The following is a 21,112-nucleotide window of genomic DNA, read 5'->3' as shown; positions in this document are numbered from 1 at the left end:
GGGAGTACAAATAAGGGCAACTGTTGTAGAAGACAATTTAGCAGCGTCTATGAAAATTTCAAAGACATATTCTATGATCTAGCAATTCCACTGGTATAAATTCATCCTACAGATAGACACCTAGAGGTATAAGAATATATATGCACAAAGACGTCACACATTACAGCATTATATGTGACAACAACAATAAGGAAACAACTCTAAATTTCCATTAGTAGAAGACTTAAATAAAGCACTGACATCCATTCCTAAAAACACCATCTGGCCATCCAAAAAGGAGTGCAAGTAAATCCATGTGCCTAATATAAAAAGATCTCCAAAATATATTAAGGAAGAAAAAAAAGAAAACAGTATGCATGTGACCCCCATTTGTATAAAAACATGTATTTATGTAGATAGTTATATACACATACACATACCAAGATATACTAACACATGCCTAAATTTACTAGAAAGATATGCAAGAACAGTTAAGAACAACTATCTCTAATGAGCACATAAGACAATAGGTGGGGATAAGTCCTTCTACTTTTATCCTCTTCTATTCTGGTTTATAAAAAGTAAAGACACATATAAAAAGACAAAAACAAACTGCACTTCCTAGATGTATATAAAATACCAATTAAATGTCGAGAACGCCTACTATAATTTCTGGAAAATAAAGAAGGCCAGTTGGGGAGAAATGCTTTAGAATGAGGGCTGTACCTACAGTTCTGAAGATTCGGCTTAGGGCAAGTTAAGCGAGGCATTACAGGTAAGTGCCAATGTCCTAAGCAAGTTAAGGAAAAAGGGATGTCTCTTTAAAAAAAAAAAAAAAGCATTATGAAGAAGTTATTTTAGTTTGTATTTGGAGGCAGAACACCCAGGTGTATCTAAGTAAGACATTTCCCATGGCCCTGACCCAGAAAGCAGGCAGGTTATAGTAGATGGAATCATCAGAAGTTTGAAGTGTGGATCTTTCTACCGGATGCATGGAATATGGAAAAAGATAGCAGTTGGATACGATAACTATATATGAATTAATGATATAAAGGAGTAGCCCTTGGAACATTAATAAATATTTATTGCCCTAGATAAATGCATTTTGAAATTGTTTCCTGTATTTTAATGACTGTAAATCTTCCACAATAATCCATGAAAATGTCCACCTCCTACCTCCTGCACACCTAACACAAGATCTCACAAGGTCCCCAGGAAAGAATAAATCATACTTGGATGCCAAATTACCCGAGAACACTTTGATACACTAGGAATGCAGAAGCTCCTTGCAAAGTACATAAGCAATTCGGGGTCTAGGTTTTATTTAAGGATCGGTGATGGCTACTAGTCTTCACCAACTGTAAATCTGACAACTCTGTCTCCACAATGAAATCATCCACTAGAGCTTCTCAATAGACCAATTAAAAGCTGGCTAAATTGATAACAGAATGCAAAAATGTCTTTCCAGATTCGGTTCCCATAGTGTCTGCATGCCTTCGTATTCTACCTACAAGAAAATCTTACTACGTTTCTCCTGGCTTTAAATTTATGTGCAGCAGGACAAGTAGGAATTCCACTGCAGTGGGCAACTTAAAAAAAACATGAAAAACACCTTCCCCAAAGAAACAAATAAGAGGGCTGAAAGCCAGGCTGGTAATTCAAATGCCTCCTTCCTTTCTCACGTGACTTACCTTAGAATTCATTTCCATGTGGTATTTGGCACAAGCTCGAAGCTGAGTCACCCAGAATTGTTTCTCTTTTGCATCAGCAGCTAAAATAGAGAAAACAGAGAAAGAAATGATTGCAGAGATTGTTCCAAAACACATCCAACTTATTTCTACACCCACCTAAGGGGGTGGGGAGCCTGGGGAGTGAGAGGTAGGGAGAAGGTGGGGAAGCGAGCACAGATCACAACGTTCTCAAGCGGCCTGTACTAACACCAAAACAGAGGCTGCACTGAATCCCACGGAAAACCCTCTCTTGAGCCATATGAAAAATGGATTCTGAAATACCCATTATAAGAATAATTTTGCCATTTTTTAGCCTCCTCTGAAAAAAGTCATTTCTATAATACTTATTTAAAAAGGCAGCAGGCAAGGAACCACATGCTTATTTTCAAATGCCTCTAACCTTGTGTAGCTAATATGAGTGTCAAACGGCACTTTTTTATTTTTACTTTTATTTTTTTGAGAGAGTCTCGCTCTGTCACCCAGGCTGGGATGCAGTGGCGCCATCTCAGCTCACTGCAAGCTCTGCCTCCTGGGTTCATACCATTCTTCTGCCTCAGCCTCCTGAGTAGCTGGGACTACAGGCACCCGCCACCAGGCCCGGCTATTTTTTTTTGCATTTTTTAGTAGAGATGGGGTTTCACTGTGTTAGCCAGGATGGTCTCGATCTCCTGACCTCATGATCCACCCTCCTTGGCCTACCAAAGTGCTGGGATTACAGGCTGAGCCACCACACCCGGCCTCAACGGGCACTTTTTCAGGGCCTTTTGCTATCTACCAGGGCTGTATTGTGGTATTATTAGCATTTACAAAATAAGCATTCAGTTGAATTACCATTTTAGTATGTTCTCAAAGATTCATACAACTGGAATGAGCAAGATACCAAATGCTGCCTTAGAGAGCCTCAAATTTCCCCCAAAGAGACATTAAAGTGCAAGTAGTCATGTTGTATAGTTATACCCTTCCATCTATAACCTATCTCTCCAATAATATATATAAAGTTATTCTTAAATATCATGGGCACACAACAGGTTCTAATGAAATCTAAATCATCAATTTAATCACATAAATAACTGCATAAATATTATAATACTAGCTGCATAAATGTTGACTGTGAAAAAAAAAATGATTCCCTGGAAATTATAATTGTTTACAAAACTGGGCCTAAGTGTCATTTGTCCATAAAACCTGACTTCAGCTTGAACTTTCAGGTGAAGAAATCTAGAGTTACCAGATGAGAAATTCTTTGGCTTAGTCCTATTCAAGGCATGAAGATGGCCCCTACAAATCCCAAATGATTTGTCTGTCAAGAGGCCTGTTACACAAGTCTGATTTACAGAGTGTACCGGTGTAATGAACTTCCAAAGACAAAGGACTTTGCAGAAATTAGGGCCTTTTTCCTTAGTAAACTTGAAGAATTGCCAGTTTGCGGCAGTACTATCCAAAGGCTTTGCATCAAAAATACTCCCAAAAGCTGTGTGTCTCATGATATCATGATCCAACTCCTACTATGTGCAGGTAAGATGTGAAATGAGACACCAACAACCAGTTCCTTGTGGGATGGGCTAAGGACAAGCCATAAACATGCAGAAATTTATCCTTTTTTTAATAGTTAAGCTTTAGCTAAATTTAGCAATTGTGATTATTCCATGTAGATCGTAAAACCTCTATATTTGCTATTAAAATTGCCCTCTAAAAAAAACCTAGGGCCTAATAATCCAAAGGATATTAATGATTCAATGGCAAAACAAGATGGCTCAATTGTCAAATTAGTTGGATATTTCTTTTGTATGGGTTTGTATCATTTTATAAACCACAGGCAGGGTGGAAAGTGCCATTACGTTTTTTGTCTGCTATTGTTTCTGCACTGACAATTTATTAAGCAATAAATGGCAAAGCGAAGCCAAGGACCATATAAATCTAGCCAGCTGGAATGCACACTGCATGAATCTCAAGAGAACATGAATCTTATCACATTCCTGAAAATTTGTTATCAACTATAGACATTTTTACTTCCTAGGTTTTTGGATTGTTTTATGGATTCTGAAATATGACTTGTATATAGATAATAAACATTAGCTTATTCCATCTCTTGGGTAGTAAAGCTTGGCAGAAGAATGGTGAAAATTGGGCTGAGAGGTGAGGAATGTAGTCCCTCAGTCTGACTTTGCAGAGGCAACCGATCATGGTCACGAACAGATAGCAAGCAGCCGTTTCTTCGTACTTAGTCAAAAGAAAATGTTACATTTAAAAAGGCAGAATTTTCAACCACCTCTCAATACTTGATACATACTACTTTTCCTCAGGCCTTGATAAATAATATAGACTCTGCGTGTCCGTGTGTGTGTGTGTGTGTGTGTGTGTGTGTGTGTGTGCACGCACTTGTGGGCATTTGGATTTGTTGTTTCATTTCATTATTTTATTAGAAGAAAAGTGGCAGAAGAATCACAGCAATGCAACCATAACAGATCCTGGTAGAATGATCTAGCAATCAAATTACACTGCAATTTTATTACAAGTCTGACATTTCTGTGTGACGGATGTGTCTTGAGGGTGAATACTGGACTCCCTGGAAAGTCATCCTCATTTCCGGGATGCTGGGCAGGTATCTATTTTCTTTTTTTTCTTTATTAAAGCAAAGATATCCATTTTCAAGAAGCAAAGAAAAGGGAAGAAAGCATACAAAGGGACATTAACTCCATTCCAGTTGGCTTCTCACCAGGCTCTACGACAGTGGATTGAATAAAACTCAAATAAAGGGGCACTTTACTAAGAAATGGTTCTAGAGAAACTTTGGGGGGAAAACACTAGGACCCTTAAAGGGCTTGTTTTGCCCTTATCGCACAGCCCTCGCAGGGCACTGTAGTGAAGATTCATACTATTAGGTCAAAGAAAATATACTGAGCTAACACTTAAGATCTTCGAAGTCCTAAGGCACGCTGCTGTGGCAATCACTCACCTTTCCTTTGTCCTTAATTCCTCAGTTAATTAGGACAAGTAATTCCCAATGTCAGCTCCATCTCCCCACCCCAGGGATAAGAGGGGCAATGTCTGTCACCACAGAGTCCTCCAAACACAGCAAACTGTCAAAGGCAATTTAAAAAAACAAAAAAATCAAAAAACAAGAGAGCCATCACCATGGCAACTAGAGGCCTGTCTGAAAAGTTACCGGGAGAAGAACGCACCTCTCAGTTTAAACATCTCTCCATTAGCAGAGTACACGACCAGCATGTGGGGAGCTTCATCGCTCAGGGACACTATGGCTCCAGATAAAGACAGGATTCCTCGAGGCTTCTGGTGTTTGCTTTGCTCATTCACAAAATACTGCAGGATGCCAGCCTCGAAATCCAGTACGAAGTACCTGCACAGAGAAACCACAGTACATCATTTGTCTCTCCTACCCTATTCTGCACAGCAAAGCAGAGAAAAGCAAAGTGATCCAGAAGTCAACATCAAGACTCCACATCCAGGAAGCTGGAAACCACAAGTCCCTCCCAGATGCCCACAGAAGTTAGCCTGAGTAGGGAGAGAGCACTGGATTCTTAAATCAGAGTGGAGCTCATAATGGGGCACTTGTGGGCAAGGGCCAGGACCACTCAGGATTTGGTGCCATGCCCACACTTCACCCAGTACCCATGGATACCACATTAAACCTCAGAATGGCAGAGACCGGCAGAAGCACTGCAACACAGCCTCTTGCAACATGCTCCACATGAATTCACAGGAACAGCTGAAATTCACAAGGCCTCCAGGAGAGGTAGTTTCACACCCAGATAGCAGCAGCAAGCTTGGTCTCCAACTTCCTGCCAGTGGCATGGGTACCATAAGGAGCCTGAGCACCTGGCAGCATCTGTCAGGTTTTGGAGGTGCTTCTGCAACCATCTGGACACGCTCCAGCAGGCCCATTCACACGAAGGCAAGGATTCCCCCTGCTCTGGGACGTTGAAATGCCACTGAACTCTACATCCATGGTAAAAGAAGAAGAACTGCAATTTGCTTAAATCACACAATGAATCTCTGTAGCCAAGTAGCTGGCCTGTTAATTTTCTCAAGCTATTACCTAGGAAATAGTCAAGACAATTTCCCCTTCTCCACCAGAATGGAAATGTCTTCACCTGAGCCTCGGATTCTTACTGTGGCCTTGAGGCCCGCCCCTGCTGACTTTCCTACCTTCTCACTTCATCTTCAATTGACACTAGTCTTTTCTCTCTTCCTTCATAGTCACCAAGTTGCCTCCTGCCACAGGATCTTTGCACATGCTGTTCTTGCTGTCTGGAGCAGTTACTCAAAGTGCGGTCTGCAAATTTTGATGGTCTACAAACTGTTACCAGTCCACCACAGCCTTTTGAAACATTTCCTTCATTTGGCTTTGTTTCAATATCCAAATGCATAGATCAGTTGGACAAGTCTCAACAGTTCAGAAATTGTCAAACACACATGGTCCACACAAGCTACATACTAGTCATGAACCAATAACAGTGCAATTGGCGGATGGGGGGAAGCAGGTCCTTCACTATAGTTTGAAAAACACTTGCCCAGAATGCTACTCCCCCTACCTGGAATATGGTTCCTACCCCTTCTTGCCATGTTAAGTTCTCCTGACCGGGTCAAATATTCTTTCTTGTTGCACTTTGAAATGCTCCCTCATGGCACTGGCCCCATTTGAAGTCTACATTTGTGTGATTATCTGATTCAATGACTGATTTCCCCACTAGATTACACTCCGCAGAGGTGGAAAGTGTTTTCCTGCCCACAGAACCCGGCAGTGTGCCTGATACTTCATTGCTACTCAGTTAGCACTTGTGAAAGGAATGAATAAAGAAAAACCTACTAAATCCCACGTTTCTCCATCCATACATCAAAGCACTCGGGTCATACAGTGAACTGATAGAGGCAATGCAACATATTTTACATTTTTTGAGGGATGCATGGCGAGACTCAACATACTGTCTGTACTACCAACCCAGGGACTTTTCACAGTTTTAATATTACATTGCACTACATTCCTTTCGATGCCATCATATTTTTGCAAAGAGTTTCAGCAGCAGCTACGATTAAAAAAAAAAAAAAAAAATCAACGTAGAACAGGAAAAGAGAACAGCAATGTCCAGTATGATTCCAAGGTTTGAGAAACTGTGCAGTACCCACAGGTACACACATCCCATTAACAAGTAATTGTGGTTATTTAAGAAACTAAAATATTTTTCTTTCAATTGATAGTTATTTTTTCAAATAGCTACTGAGTTGTTTAGACATAAATATGTATGAGGTTGTTTGGAACTAACCACTTAAAAAATGAATCTATTAGATATTTATTTTAACCTAGAAGCACCAACAACCAGCAAAGTTCACAAACCCCTAACCTAATTTATTCTCACAATAACCTAACAGAATAGATGTTATCCCCACATTACACGTATCCTGAGACTTGAAGAAATTTAAAATCCAAGTTCAACTGTTTTGTGTCCAAAGTTCAGGCTTGGGTCCACTCCAGCAAGCTGAAACTCCTTGATTCTCACTCAAGTCCTTCCTTATAACTTCTCCATCTCACTTCTCCAGGACCTATTTACATACTCATTCTCCAAATCTCCCTGCTCCAACAGAGATAATGAAGCTGAAAGCTGCTTTGCCTGGCAATAGAGGTCCCTACTTATGGCCTCTGCCAGCGAGCAAGGCGCAGCCATCTCATTAGCAAGACTGCCCAGGTGGCAGTCCTTCAAAGCTCCAGTTCCTCTAAGAAATCGTCCACTTTGAATTATTTTTAATATTTCTGATGGTCTGGCCAAGACTACTATCTATTTTACTCTTCTTCCCTCTTATCTCTCAAGTCATTCTAATAAAGGTATTTCTGGTTCTCATAAACAGCGTGGATAAATGAAGACACAAAAATTTGTCAGAACCAGGGCTATTCAAAGTGTGATCCCCAAGCCGGCAGTAACAACACTGCCTGGGGGCTTGTTAGAAATGGAAAATCTTGAGCCCCACCCAAGCCCTGCTGAATCAGAAACTCTGTTTTAACAAGCTTCCAGGTAATTTGCTGCAGGTGAAGTGTGAAAATCACTGGCATAAACTACCATCAACAAATCCCTTTCCCCCTCTTCCAGAGAAGTCACATCCAGAACATATTTCTCAGCTTTCCCTGCACTTAGGGTGTGGCTCTTTGAGCTTTAGCCAATAGAATGTGAGCAGAAGTGTGCACACACACACACACACACACACGCACTGGAATGGAGACAACCTACAGCACAACTTGGGAGAGTCTGGGTCCCTAAAACACCACCTGGAAGAGCATCACCTGCTGAGCAACACCCACATCAGACCACTATATTAATAAGAAAGAAACTTTAATTAGGCCACGGGGATCAATATGTTATAGCAACTGCTAGCCTTACATTAACAAAAACACAAAAAACCCTTTTTATTTGTATGTTCAGATCCTTCTACTTGAAATTTGCCCCTATTCTTTAATGTGGGGCAAAATCCAAACTCCCTCAATGAGAGAAGAACCAGGGTAACTTCTGAGCAGAAAATGGTCAAATTATTTAAGGGCTGACTCTGCCTTCTCTTGTGGAGTGTCTTCCACTTGACCTATATTTAATGTCATTGTGACTGCGGCTGTGCAGACAATGCTCATGGCAAGTCAGAACATGAACAATCATCCTTTCAAAATGAGGAAGGAGACTAGGTAGGCTCACACTACAGCACGTTGTGCCATGTGTGCCCCCCCTACACACACCTGCAGACACAGCACTGCAGCATCCCCTTTGACAAGCATGCCACTTTTTTTTTCTTTTTTTTTTTTTTTTTTTTTTTTTTTGAGATGGAGTCTCGCTTCTTCGCCCAGGCTAGAGTACAATGGCATGATCTTAGCTCACTGCAACCTCCACCTCCCAGGTTCAAGTGATTTTCCTGCCTCAGCCTCCCTAGTAGCTGGGATTACAGGCACCACCAGGCCCAGCTAATTTTTTTTTTGTATATTTAGTAGAGGCAGGGTTTCCCCACGTTGGCCAGTCTGGTCTCAAACTCCTGACCTCAGGTGATCTGCCCACCTCGGCCTCCCAAAGTGCTAGGATTACAGGCATGAGCCTTTTTTTTTTTTTTTTTTTTTTTTTTTTGAGACAGAGTCTTGCTCTGTTAGGCAGGACTGCAATGGTGTGATCTTGGCTTACTGCAACCTCCGCCTCCTGGGTTCAAGGGATTCTCCTGCCTCAGCCTCCCGAGTAGCTGAGATTACAGGCGCCTGCCACCATGCCCAGCTAATTTTTGCATTTTCAGTAGAGACAGGGTTTTGCCATGTTGGCCAGGCTGGTCTCGAACTCCTGACTTCAGGTGATCCACCTGCCTCAGCCTCCCCAAGTGCTGGAATTACAGGCATGAGCCACCGTGCCTGGCCACATGCCACTCCTACACAAAGGGAAGTAGAAAAGGAAGGGGATAAACTTTCAATGAAAAGGCAAAGTAACTTGCCCTCAGTTTCCCCATCTACTCTATGCCATTGACTGGAATGAAGCAAAGGCTTAACTTTTCTATCCTTACCACTCCTACCAACTTATCCACAGAGAACCTGCCAGCTTGCCACCTTTTCTCTCTCCTAGAGGCAGCTTCCCAAATGCATCCTGTTCAAACAAATAATTATGTATTTGAAGAGGACATTATTTAGGAGCTGGTACAAAGAAATGAACTGAACGCTGTTTTTTTTTTTTTTTTTCAGTAAGGATGACAGAATAACCAATTGATGTCACATTATATAGGATATAGGGACACATTAATGATTTTTCACATTACCTATTTCAAACTGACATCTTTAACTTTCTGCCTCAGACGGAAAAAAAGAACATGTTTCCACTGCTTTCTAAAATAGTTTCGATGCGAATGCACAGGTTTGAATCGTGTACTAAGGAGAGTTATCAATAATTTACTCCTCTTCTAAAGACAGTTAAAACTTTTGTATTTGGAGGGGACTGATGGGATACTATCTGATTAAAAATTGCAACAGACTAGAAAAAAATTGCAACAGACTAAACAAGTGTTCTTTCAGCATGGCCTTTGACAGTTCAGTCAGCTTATGTCATATATAGGTAAGGACTGTCCATACAGCATTAAGAATAATTCCTGTGGGTCACATTCCCTGGTAGGAAAGAAATTAAATTTGGTTTCCCACAGGGTCATGGCTTTGTCAGGTACTGCTGTTAGGAGCCCGCAGCTGTATCTGAAAGTCACAGCTTTCATTGTAAGTGGAAAAGTAAGCCATATTTCTGGATTGGGCTTCATTAAACCAAGTGAAATTGTTACATAAAATCCTGAAACATTCTTAAAGATCTTCCCTTCTAGAGAACGGAATAAGGCAAATCTAATTCCTAGGTCCTGGGGTTTATTAATTAACTTCTTGAAGCTACAGTGTGCATGCAACTTGACTGCTGTGTTGGTGAACTTAGTACACAGAGAGAACATACTTTCTTTGCTATGTTAAAAATAACATCAGTAAAAGAGGGAAAAAAATCAAAGCATGTGCTGCAGGGAGAAAGGGAAAATGAGAGAAGAAAGCGAACAAACCCATGAGGAAAGCCATCTTAATTCTCACCAGGCTAGCTTCTTGGTGAAACCCTTGCTCAATCCCAAAGCTAGGAGATAGGGCAAGTGTAGTCCCCTTCCTGGGAAGGGCTGAGGACAAGCCATTGCCTAGTAACATCCTTCAGATATATCCATTGTTTCCAAAAGAAACAGAAATGCACACATATATACCCTCATATACACTTATATATGTGACACACTCACGCTGATGCCCACAAACATACATGCATCTCACACACTATACATATAAACACACTCACACAGGTACTTGCATTCATGCTTACACATGTTCACACTCACATACTCACTAGCTCATGCACACTTGCACAACTGGAGGCATCAGGAGTGTTACACACTCACACATTCATAACCACCCATGCACTCACCCTTGAAGGTGCATTTGCACATATTCACACTCACCTGCACATGTTCTCACTCATTCACATCCACACACTGCACTGCCCTTACCTACTCACTGTGCCTTGCCGGTCTTGCATCTCTGAGGCCTCATCTGTCTGCACAGGCACCCATTTCATTGCTGCCTCTACACCCCCATCTACCTGACATAGTTTCATTAAGGTTCAACTTTAGGATCTAAAAGTTGACAAAAGCATACATGTTTCCTTTGTGGAGGAAGGAACTGGGCCTAGGATTTCACCAACAACCCTCAGCCAAACCCCAGGCAAGAAGAGAAATAGAAAGGAGAGGCCGGGTGCAGTGGCTCATGCCTATACTCCCAGCACTTTGGGAGTCTGAGATGGGTGGATCACCTGAGATCAGGAGTTCAAGACCAGCCTGACCAACATGGTGAAACCCCATCTCTACTAAAAATACAAAAAAAAAATTAGCCCAGCATGGTGGCAGGTGCCTGTAATCCTAGCTACCCGAGAGGCTGAGGCAGGAGAATCGCTTGAACCCAGGATGCAGAGGTGGCAGCAAGCCAAGATCACACCATTGCACCCCGGCCTGAGAAGAGTGAAACTCCGTCTCAAAAACAAAACAAAAAAAAAACAAAAAAACAAAGGAGGAGATGGGGGGTGGGGGGCTGCAGTGGGAAACAGCTCACTCATGCTGACAGCCAGAATTTATAGCCAAACTACAAGAGAATTACAAACATGCATGAAAAAAATCTTTCTTTGAAGCACTTTGCTAGACAGGCTGGTTCTAACAAAAAGCAAAATCATTTCATGTAAATTTAAAAGTGAAAATTAAAACGACAAGCATAAAGGGCCCAAGAAGGGGAGGTTATGGCCCTCTCTTTAATGACTGAGCAGCACACCTTACATAGCCACATTACTGCTATTACCAAGAGGGGCTCAGACTCCTCTTAGTCCTGGGAGGATCAGCCCCTCACTGCCACACAAGATGGCCAAGTCCAGGGCCATGAAGGCCCCTTACCTACCCAAGCCCACCTTCTGCCATGTGAAAGAGGAGTGAGCACCAAGCTCCCAGCTGACCGCAGCCTCCTGGAGAGGTGGACCTCCCTGCTGAGATCTGCCTCGCCTTCCTCAGGCCTCTGTCTTCTGAGACGCATCTGCTCCAAACTGCTGGACTGCAGGAACAGGGCCTGTGAACAGACTTCTGCACCCTGTCTTGTCCTGACCAATGGCAACTATGCCATGTTCTTCAGCTTAAGACCCTTCTCCTGGCCTGACGCGGTGGATCACACCTGTAATCCCAGCACTTTGGGAGGCCGAGGCAGGCAGATCATGAGGTCAGGAGTTCGAGACCAGCCTGGCCAATATGGTAAAACCTCATCTCTACTAAAAATACAAAAATTAGCTGGGCGTGGTGGTGTGCACCTGTACTCCCAGCTACTCAGGAGGCTGAGGCAGAAGAATCGCCGGAACCCAGGAGGCAGGGATGCAGTGAGCCAAGATCATGCCACTGCACTCCAGCCTAGGCGACAGAGTAAGACTCTGTCTCAAAAAAAAGAAAACCCTTCTCTGTGTGGGCTAGTTACACCTGACTCTTCCAGAGTTGCAGTCAACAGACACCCCTACAAACACACAAATGGCAGAGACTGAGACCCTTCCTACCCTCAGCATCTCCCCTCCCCCATGGTTCCCACTAAAAGATTTGCCTGGTGCAAGGTCCAAGCTGGAAGGAGCAGTTCTTTCCAGCAATGTACACACTGATTCTTGAGGTTTCAGTAGCCTTCCAGGTCCCTCCTGTGCACAAACATCTAAAACTTCACCATCTCTGAGATCAAGAAGCACCTTGTTTATAAAACTTTCAATCTACTACTTACAGAAAAACTCAGGAAAAATCAGCAAAATAAAGCACACTCAGTAAGTGAAGTGGGGGGCCAAACTACAGATGCATTTTCTGGAGTGTCCCATATGTCTTTAAAATTAATATCACCTGGTAATCATTTATTGAACCCTTCTCATCTCCAGAGATCAACAGACTAAAATCTGCAAAAAGTTTCCTCCCTGTAGCTACCAGTGTCACATAGGAGGTATCTATACATCTCCAGGTGGGGCTGTTAATGCCTTAATCATTGTGGTGAAGGAAAGCACAATATATAACCCCAAAATATGCTCAACCTAGAGGGTAGAAAGAAAAGAAACTTTCTTCCTTCCCTGTAGTAGTCTTGTCATCTTAGAAAAGTTTATACTCAAAAACCTTAGAGTTTTAGAAGAAAATAATAAGTCTTCTAGAATTTCTCTCATGATAACCAAACTTCCTGGAAGGAAGACACTGGATCCTACAGCCAAAACCTTACAACAGGTTCCAAGGCACAGCACCTGCAGGCAAACTCAATCCCAGCCCAACTTTAAAATCTGGAATCTTCTTAACTCTTGGAAGTTGTGGCAATGACTAGAGAAATGCAGTGGTCTTCTTACATCTCTCAGCTACTCATCTGTGACCAGAGTCCCACCACTGCCACCATCACCATCCTCCCAAACCACCAAGATGTAGAGATTCCAACACACCCCAGGTGGTACTAAATTGTCAGAGGGTCCTCAGGCTCATCACCAAGCCAGGAACAAATATAGTCTATTACATAAGAATTATATTAGAACACACTATCAGACTTCAAAATATACTACAAAGCTGTAGTATCCAAAACAGCATAGTACTGGCACAAAAAAAGAGACACATAAACCAATGGAACAGAATAGAGAACTCAGAAATTAATTCCTGTATCTACAGCCAACTGATTTTTGACAAAGGCACCAAAAACACATTGAGGAAAGCTCAGTCTCTCCAATAAATGGTGCAGGGACAACTGGATATCCATATGCAGAAGAGACTAGACCCTCATCTCTCATCCTATACAAAAATCAACTCAAAACGAATGAAAGACCTAAATGTAAGACCTGAAACTATAAAACTACTAGAAGAAAACAAAGGGGAAATGCTGCAGGACCTTGGTCTGGGAAAAGATTTTATAAATTAGTGAGACCCCAAAAGCACAGGCAGCCAAAGCAAAAATAAACAAATGCAATCACATCAAGCTATAAAAGCTTCTGTGCAACAAAGGAAACAACAGTGAAAAGACATTCTACAGAATGGGGGAAAATACTTGCAAACTATTCATCTAACAAGAGATTAATATCCAGCATATACAAGAAACTCAAACAACAGCGGGAAAAAAAAAAAAAAAAAACCCCACGAATAATGGGCTGGGTGCGGTGGCTCACGCCTGTAATCCCAGCACTTTGGGAGGCTGAGGTGGGCAGATCACCTGAGGTCAGGAGTTCAAGACCAGCCTGGCCAACATGGTGAAACCCCATCTCCACTAAAAATACAAAAAAAATTAGCCAGGCCTGGTGGTGCGTGCCTATAATCCCAGCTACTCGGGAAGCTGAGGCAGGAGAATCACTTGAACCTGCGAGGTGGAGGTTGCAGTGAGCCAAGATCACACCACTGCACTCCAGCCTGGGTGAGAGAGTGAGACTCCATCACAGGAAAAAATAATAATAATAATCTGCTTTAAAAATAATCTGATTTTAAATTGATCATTTAAAAATGATCTGAAGATATTTCTCAAAGGATACACAAATGTCCAACAAATATATGAAAAAATGCTCAACATCACTAATCATCAGGAAAATGCAAATCAAAACCACAATGAGGAATCATCTAACCCCAGTTAGGATGGCTATTATCAAAAAGACAAAAAATAACAAATGCTGGTGAAGATACAAAGAAAAGGGAACTCATACACTATTGGTGGGAATGTAAACCAGTATAGCAATTATGGAAAACAGTATGAATACTCTTCAAAGAACTACAGATACAGCTACCATATGATCCAGCAATCCACTACTGGGATTTATCCAAAGGAAAGGAAATCAGTATATTGAAGAGACATCTGCACCCCCACGTTTAGTGCAGCACTATTCACAATAGCCAAGATGTGGAATCAAGCTGAGTGTCCAACAACAGATGAACGGATTAAGAAAATGTGGTCTATATACACAATGAAACATTATTCAGCCTTAGAAAAGAATGAAACCCTGTCATTCTCAGCAACACACATGGAACTGAAGGACGCTATGTTAAGTGAAATAAGCAAGGAACAGAAATTTAACCACCACATATTCTCTCACTCATGTATGGAAACTTAAAAAAAAAAATTGACCTCCTAGAAATAAAAAGTAGAACAGAGGATACTAGGGGCTGGGAAGGGTTGGGGGAAGGGAGGGATAGAAGGAGATTTGTTAAAGGATACAAACTTACAGCTAGACGGGAGGATTTCTAGCATTCTATAGCACAATATGATGATGCTAATGAATAATATATAGCTTCAAACAGCTAGGAGGAGGATATTGAATGTTCCCAGCACAAAGAAATGATAAATGTTTGAGATGATGGATATGCTAAACTACCCTGATATAATCACGGTACGCTGTATGTGTCAAAACATCATTATGTAGCCCATAAATCTGTACAATTATGTGTCAATTTAAAATTTAATTAAAATAAAAAATAAAAAGAATGTTTCTTAAAGTTTGGTCCAGTTGCTCTCTGCTTCTCAATCAGTTGAAAAGCTTGTTGGAAATGTGGATTCTGACTCTCAGCCTACACCTAGTGGATCTTTGTGAAGGTCAGGAAGTCAGAAATGTGAATTTCAAGAAGTTTCCCAAGTGATTCAGAAGCACCCTCAAGTACAAAAAACAGTGCAAAATCAGAGTCAAAATAAAACCTTATGTTATTCATCACCCTGTTTTCCATCTGGTATGCCAAGCATTTCTCTCAATCATTCATTCAAACACCTGAGCACCCACACACCCATATAACCAAGACGAATGTTATTTAAGCATTAGCCAACCTCATTTTGTCTTAGTCAAAAACAGCCAAACCCCAGCTTTCCTAAATCACAGCAGCCCAGACGGTGGATTTCTTGGTTTTGTCACTCTGGAAGTGTTTTTGAGAAAGATTTAAAGACGATGTTTGAAATCACCTGGCATCGAGTTCCTGCATAATGGGATCATCACCTGGCATTATGAAGGTGCTCACTTGAGCAGAGGGGCTTCCAGGGGCCAGGCTGAGTGAAGCACCTCAAGATTAAGAGTCACCAGCCTGAGAGGTTGCTGCTTTGGAGACCTGATAAAGCACCAGAATAAGTCAAAGTGAACTTTTAACACAAGATGTGATGCACTGAGCTTGGATTTGATCTATGATGAGATTCGATCTGCTTTTAAAAACTAGTTGATTTAAGCCCAAAGAACTGAGACCTGTCTTATGAGGATTAATATAGGCTTTCACAATATCGCCTCGTTTCCCTCTGAACTATTAACTCTTGAGTTGCTGGTATCTTTAGGTGAAAATTTCGATACCAACCTGTGTCTTAATGCTCACAAATTACATCTTATTCTTGATACTGACGATGTTGGAACTTACCTGGAAATGAGCTAAGTCCTGATTCAAGTCTCTGCTTTGTACTATAACACACACATCCTGAAAGTCACACTGAAAAAATTCTGATACTAGCTAAAGCCCTGGGGTAAAAGTGGGTGAGCAACCCCAGTTTAGTACCCACCAAGAGCAAGAGATGGGAGCTGTCCTGTGGAGGCCAGGAGAAGCAAACCCAATCATCAACAGGCCCCATGGCTCAGCTTTTTCCCCCAAACATCAACTAAGTCTCTAAATTCCGCTGTCCCTGAATTCAAAGTGTCCTTTACTTTTTCTCTAGGGGCAACAAAGCATAGAGGAAGGTGGTGTGATTCGGCAGTCAGAGACCTAATTATGCCCTAGGCCAGGGGTTTTCAGACTTTGCCCACATCAGAATCACCTGGAAGTTGGTTAAAACGCAGCTCCCTGGGCCCCTCCCCCAGAGTTTATGATTCAGGAGGTCTGGGTGGAGCACGAGAATTTGATTTCTAACAAGTTCCCAGGTGATGTTGATGCTGCTGGTAGGACCACACTTTGGGAACCACTTGTTTTCATTTTTGTGACCTTGGGCAAGTTCTTTATCCACTCTAAGACTTGATTTCCACATTTGCAAAAACAAAAAGCTGGCTGATTCGCTCTTGCAGTCCATTCCGCCGTCTCTGTGCCCAAAGGTCTGCCTGCTTATAAAACAAGAATTTCCAAATGTTCATATCACATTCCTAAATGCAGACAGTAAATCAGATCTGATGCTGATGCTCATATTGCATTGTATCAGCAGTTTAATTTACTACAATGCCAACAAGACAGAACTTGAGAGCTTGTGTTTGCCATTTTTGGGGGGTGCCAGTGCCATGGAAATATTATTTGGCAGGGGCTCCCACTCAGTTGTCAGTGTGGTCAACTGTACATAGGTTCTGTGATATGAATAAAGCACTCTGGATAAGTTTATTCAGGTTATGGTTAAAGAGAAGAGAATCCATATAAAAGCTCAACAATGTTTTGAAGAGGGTAGCTCCAGTCCCCAAACTAAGTTTTATTTGCAAGAATTCACTCATTTGTTATCGGAAAAATTTTACTATCTACTATGAGCTAGGTATTGTGCTAAGGATACATGCGGTATGGGTGACAAAGTCCCTATTCCAATGGAGGAGGGAAGCAGAGAATAAAATATTCACTAAAATCAGTGCCAAACTCTGGCTGTGATTGTGTGTTGTAATAGAAGTAAGTCAATTAGTAGAATTTGACTTACTAGGGCCCGTCCAGAGACAGAGGAACTGAGATCTGAGGAGTGAAGAAATGGACTCGGGGAAGAGGAGAGGAGAGAGTTCCAGGCAGAGGAAGGAGCACGTGTATGGCCCTGAGGACGGAGTGGGTAGAGGGAATGGAGAAAAACCAGTGTGCTTGGAGCAGAGAGAAGGAAAGAATGTGTGTTGTTGGATGGGGCTAAAGACATAGGCAATGCAAACCATGCTGCGCCTACAAGGCATGCCGGGACTTTATCCCAACATCAAGCAGCGGCAGGGACAGAACCAGAGCTACTTTGTAGAAGGAGAATTCTAGCTCCAAAGTAGGGAAAGGCCAGGAGAGAAGCCAGGTGGGAGCAGAGGGAGCAGAAAGGCTGCTGCAGAGACTCGCTTTCTCTCAACATGACGACTGGGGAGACTAACACATTCTCTCCCCAAAAAAGTCAACTATAAAACTGGACAAAACTGTCAAAAGCAACCATTTCAGAACAGTAGAAACTGACCAAACTTTGTTAAGAACAAGCAGAGCTTGGGGATCATGCCTGGGCTGTCCCCAGCCTCCTCCTAGCAATGCTGACTGGTAGTTCAACCGGGGCGGCAGGGTTCTGCTGCCTGAGGGTGAGGGAGAGGGAGAGGGGCGAGGGCGAGGGCAATTGCTCACATGATTCGGATCATCATCAGTTAAAGTGGCAACTGCAGGTAGACGCAGTGGGAAGACCACGGGCTCCACTGGCCTGAGGTTGCTGCCCAGTCTGGAGCAAGCCATGGACCAGCAGACTAGCCAGGGATTTAATTGGGAATTTCAGGAGGTGAGAAAACCATGGGGCTAAACTTTTCGTGTATCTGTTAACCAGTGGTTGTGCACAACTGCAGCAGAGACCAGAGCAGATCCAAGGCACCCATACATCCTTGGTCGACAGAGCCTATGCTCAGACGCAGGGAAGAGCGATAGAAAGTAAGAGCCAGGAAGGACATGGAAACAGCCTGAAATGTTAATGTGCTCCCTCCCAACAAGAAGATAGAGGGGCAGAGTCAAAGCCTTTCTGGCTAAAGCACAATCTCTGACCAATCTTTGGCTAAATACCAAGCATACACATCCAAAATATACAAAGAACCCTTACACCTCAAAACTAAAGAGAAGCAACCCCTTCAAAAAAATGCAAAATATTTCATTTCACCAAAGAAGATACATGAATGGTTAATACATGAAAAGATGCACATTATTAGTCTTTAGAAAAATGCAAATTAAAATCACAGTGAGATTCCAGTTCACACCCACTAGAACAGCTATAATTAAAAAGACAATAACAAATGGTGAGGATATGGAGAAACTGGAACCTTTCTACACTGTTGGTAGGAATGTGAAACAGAACATCTGCTTGGGAAAATAAACTTACCCTACAACACATCAGTTTCACTCCTAAGAATCTACTAAACAGAAATTAAAACAAATGTCTACACCAAAGACTTACACGCGAATGTTAAAGCAGTATTATTCATAGTAGCCAGAAACTGGAAATAATTTAAATGTTAACTGGTGAATAGATAAAGAAAATGTGGCATATCCATCCCATGGCATACTATTCAGCAATAAAAGCACAACATGGATGAACCTCAAAAACATTATGCTAAAGGAGCCAGACGAAAAACACTACAAATTGTATCATTCTATTTATATAAAATGTCCAGCAAAGGGAAACAGAGACAAAAAGATCAGTGGTTGTCTGGGGCTAAGGGTGGGAGCAGGATTAGCTGCAAACTGCTTACAGGGATTATTTCATTTGAAAAAAAAAATGTTGGTGTTAGAAATATTCTCAAACTGAATCGTGGTGATAGTTACAAAACTATACAAATTTACTAAAAGTAACTCAATTGTATACTCACAATGAGTGAATTTTACAATGTTTAAATTATACCTTAATACAAGCGATATCTACAGTTATCCTGGCAATAGCCTAGACCAAAGTGGTGACAGCAGAGTTTCAGTTGACAAGATGTGATGAGGCAGGAATTCAGTTTTGGGAATGCTGCATTTGAAATACCTTACTCCAAGAAATGTCACTTAGCAGTTGGATGGATGGATCTGGAGCCCAGGAGCGGTCGGAGTTGGAGATGTCAATTTGCAAATCATCTGCAAATAAGTAGAAATTGAGGCCACGGGCATGGATGAGATTGCCCAGAAAGAGGAACAAGGAGGACAAGAGGAGGCAGGAAGGAATGGGCCTAGGACCAAGACATGAGGAATTCTAACATTAAACAGGGAAAAGAACAGAGAACACAAGGCAGACAGGAAAACCAGAAGCACAGAAAGGACAGAGTGACCATGTCAAATGCTGCCAAAATGTCAGTAAGAACTGAAACATCCTATTTGTGACCATACACTCATCTGTTTATTTCTAGATTCATGGATTCCCATGGCCCTAATTTATTGTCAAGCAAATCCATTTGTTTTGTTGTTGTTGATGCAGCAAGCCCAAGAGAAAGGAAAAGAACTTATCTTCCAAACATGTATTACCTAAACCCACCAGCTATTTTTCGATATCCTCATTCCATTTTTACTGGGAGGAGTAGAAACATTATTGGGTTGAAGCCAGGATCTGAATTTCAGCTCTGCCGCTGATTAACTAGTGGTCTGAAACCAGGTGTGGCAGAGACAGACTACTACCCACTAAATATCCATTTCTCTTAAGAGAACCCTAGTTTTTAGTTGGGCACAACGTGCTATGACTGAGTATCTTTCCCAGGCTTCCTTTCACTTAGATGTGGTCAATTGACTAAGTTCTAACTAATGAGGAAAAATGCTATCCTATTACATTCCCTCCTTCCTCCACTTGCCTTTTAGAAGATGAATCCAATGGCTGAAATTCCATGCCACACCCTAGGGATGGTGAAGCAGAAAGCTGGAAGGAGCATGGGTCTCTGATTTCTGTGGAATCCCCAAACCAGTCCGGAAAAGCTACCTCCAAACTGCTTTTATGTGACAGAACGTAAATGCTGCACATTAGAATTCTCTGCAGCCATTTTTTTTTTTAGACAGAGTCTCACTCGTCGCCCAGGCTGGAGTGCAGTGGCGCAGTCTCGGCTCACTGCAAGCTCTGTCTCCCAGGTTGACGCCATTCTCCTACCTCAGCCTCCCGAGTAGCTGGGATTACAGGCACCCACCACCACGCCCAGCTAATTTTTTTTTTTGTATTTTTAGTAGAGATGGGGATTTCACCGTGTTAGCCAGGATGGTCTTGTTCTTCTGACCTCGTGATCTGCCCGCCTCAGCCTCCCAAAGTGCTGGGATTACAGGCATGAGCCGCCACGCCCTGCCCAGACTTTTTTTAAACAATCCCAATCCCCCACATACACTTGGACCAATTAACTCAGAATCTCTGGGGATGAAACTCAGGCAGTGGTAGTTTTTTAAAGCTCCTCAGGTGGTTACAATTGCAGTCAACTAGGAGAATCTGTGATGGACTCCAACTTTATGTAACTCCATTACTCACAGCTGAACACAATTCCTCACTAATAATCTAAGCTGTTTGACTCTTCCTGTGCCAATGTGAACATCTTTAAAACGGGGGATTATAATGCTTACTGCTCCCACAAATATTTAGTAACTGAGGATACACTGGTAAGTGACTCAGTGTTCCTGCCTTCAGGAAACGTACAGGTATGTTGTCTGAAAATTTACATGAATGGGCAAGAGAAACTATATAAATTCTACAGTTATTTGTGGGAAGCATAATCAAAACCCAG

At 42.1% G+C, this 21,112-nt stretch overlaps 1 protein-coding gene across 4 annotated transcripts in view; it reads right to left on the bottom strand.

Moving 5' to 3' along the window:
• The window catches only part of OSBPL10 (oxysterol binding protein like 10), a 346,584-nt gene that overhangs the window by 231,786 nt on the left and 93,686 nt on the right, over window positions 1-21,112 (bottom strand). For all 4 annotated transcript variants that reach the window (XM_055284763.2, XM_055284770.2, XM_055284773.2 and 1 more), the window contains exons 2-3: window positions 4,892-5,067; window positions 1,671-1,750 (exon numbers count right to left, since the gene is read on the bottom strand). In XM_055284763.2, the coding sequence (XP_055140738.1) occupies window positions 1,671-1,750; window positions 4,892-5,067 (256 nt within the window). The remainder of the gene's footprint in view (window positions 1-1,670; window positions 1,751-4,891; window positions 5,068-21,112) is intronic.

This window comes from Symphalangus syndactylus, chromosome 1 (genome assembly GCF_028878055.3).
Source record: "Symphalangus syndactylus isolate Jambi chromosome 1, NHGRI_mSymSyn1-v2.1_pri, whole genome shotgun sequence".
In the NCBI taxonomy this organism is placed as follows: Eukaryota; Metazoa; Chordata; class Mammalia; order Primates; family Hylobatidae; genus Symphalangus; species Symphalangus syndactylus.
This window is presented reverse-complemented; position numbering and strand designations above follow the sequence as displayed.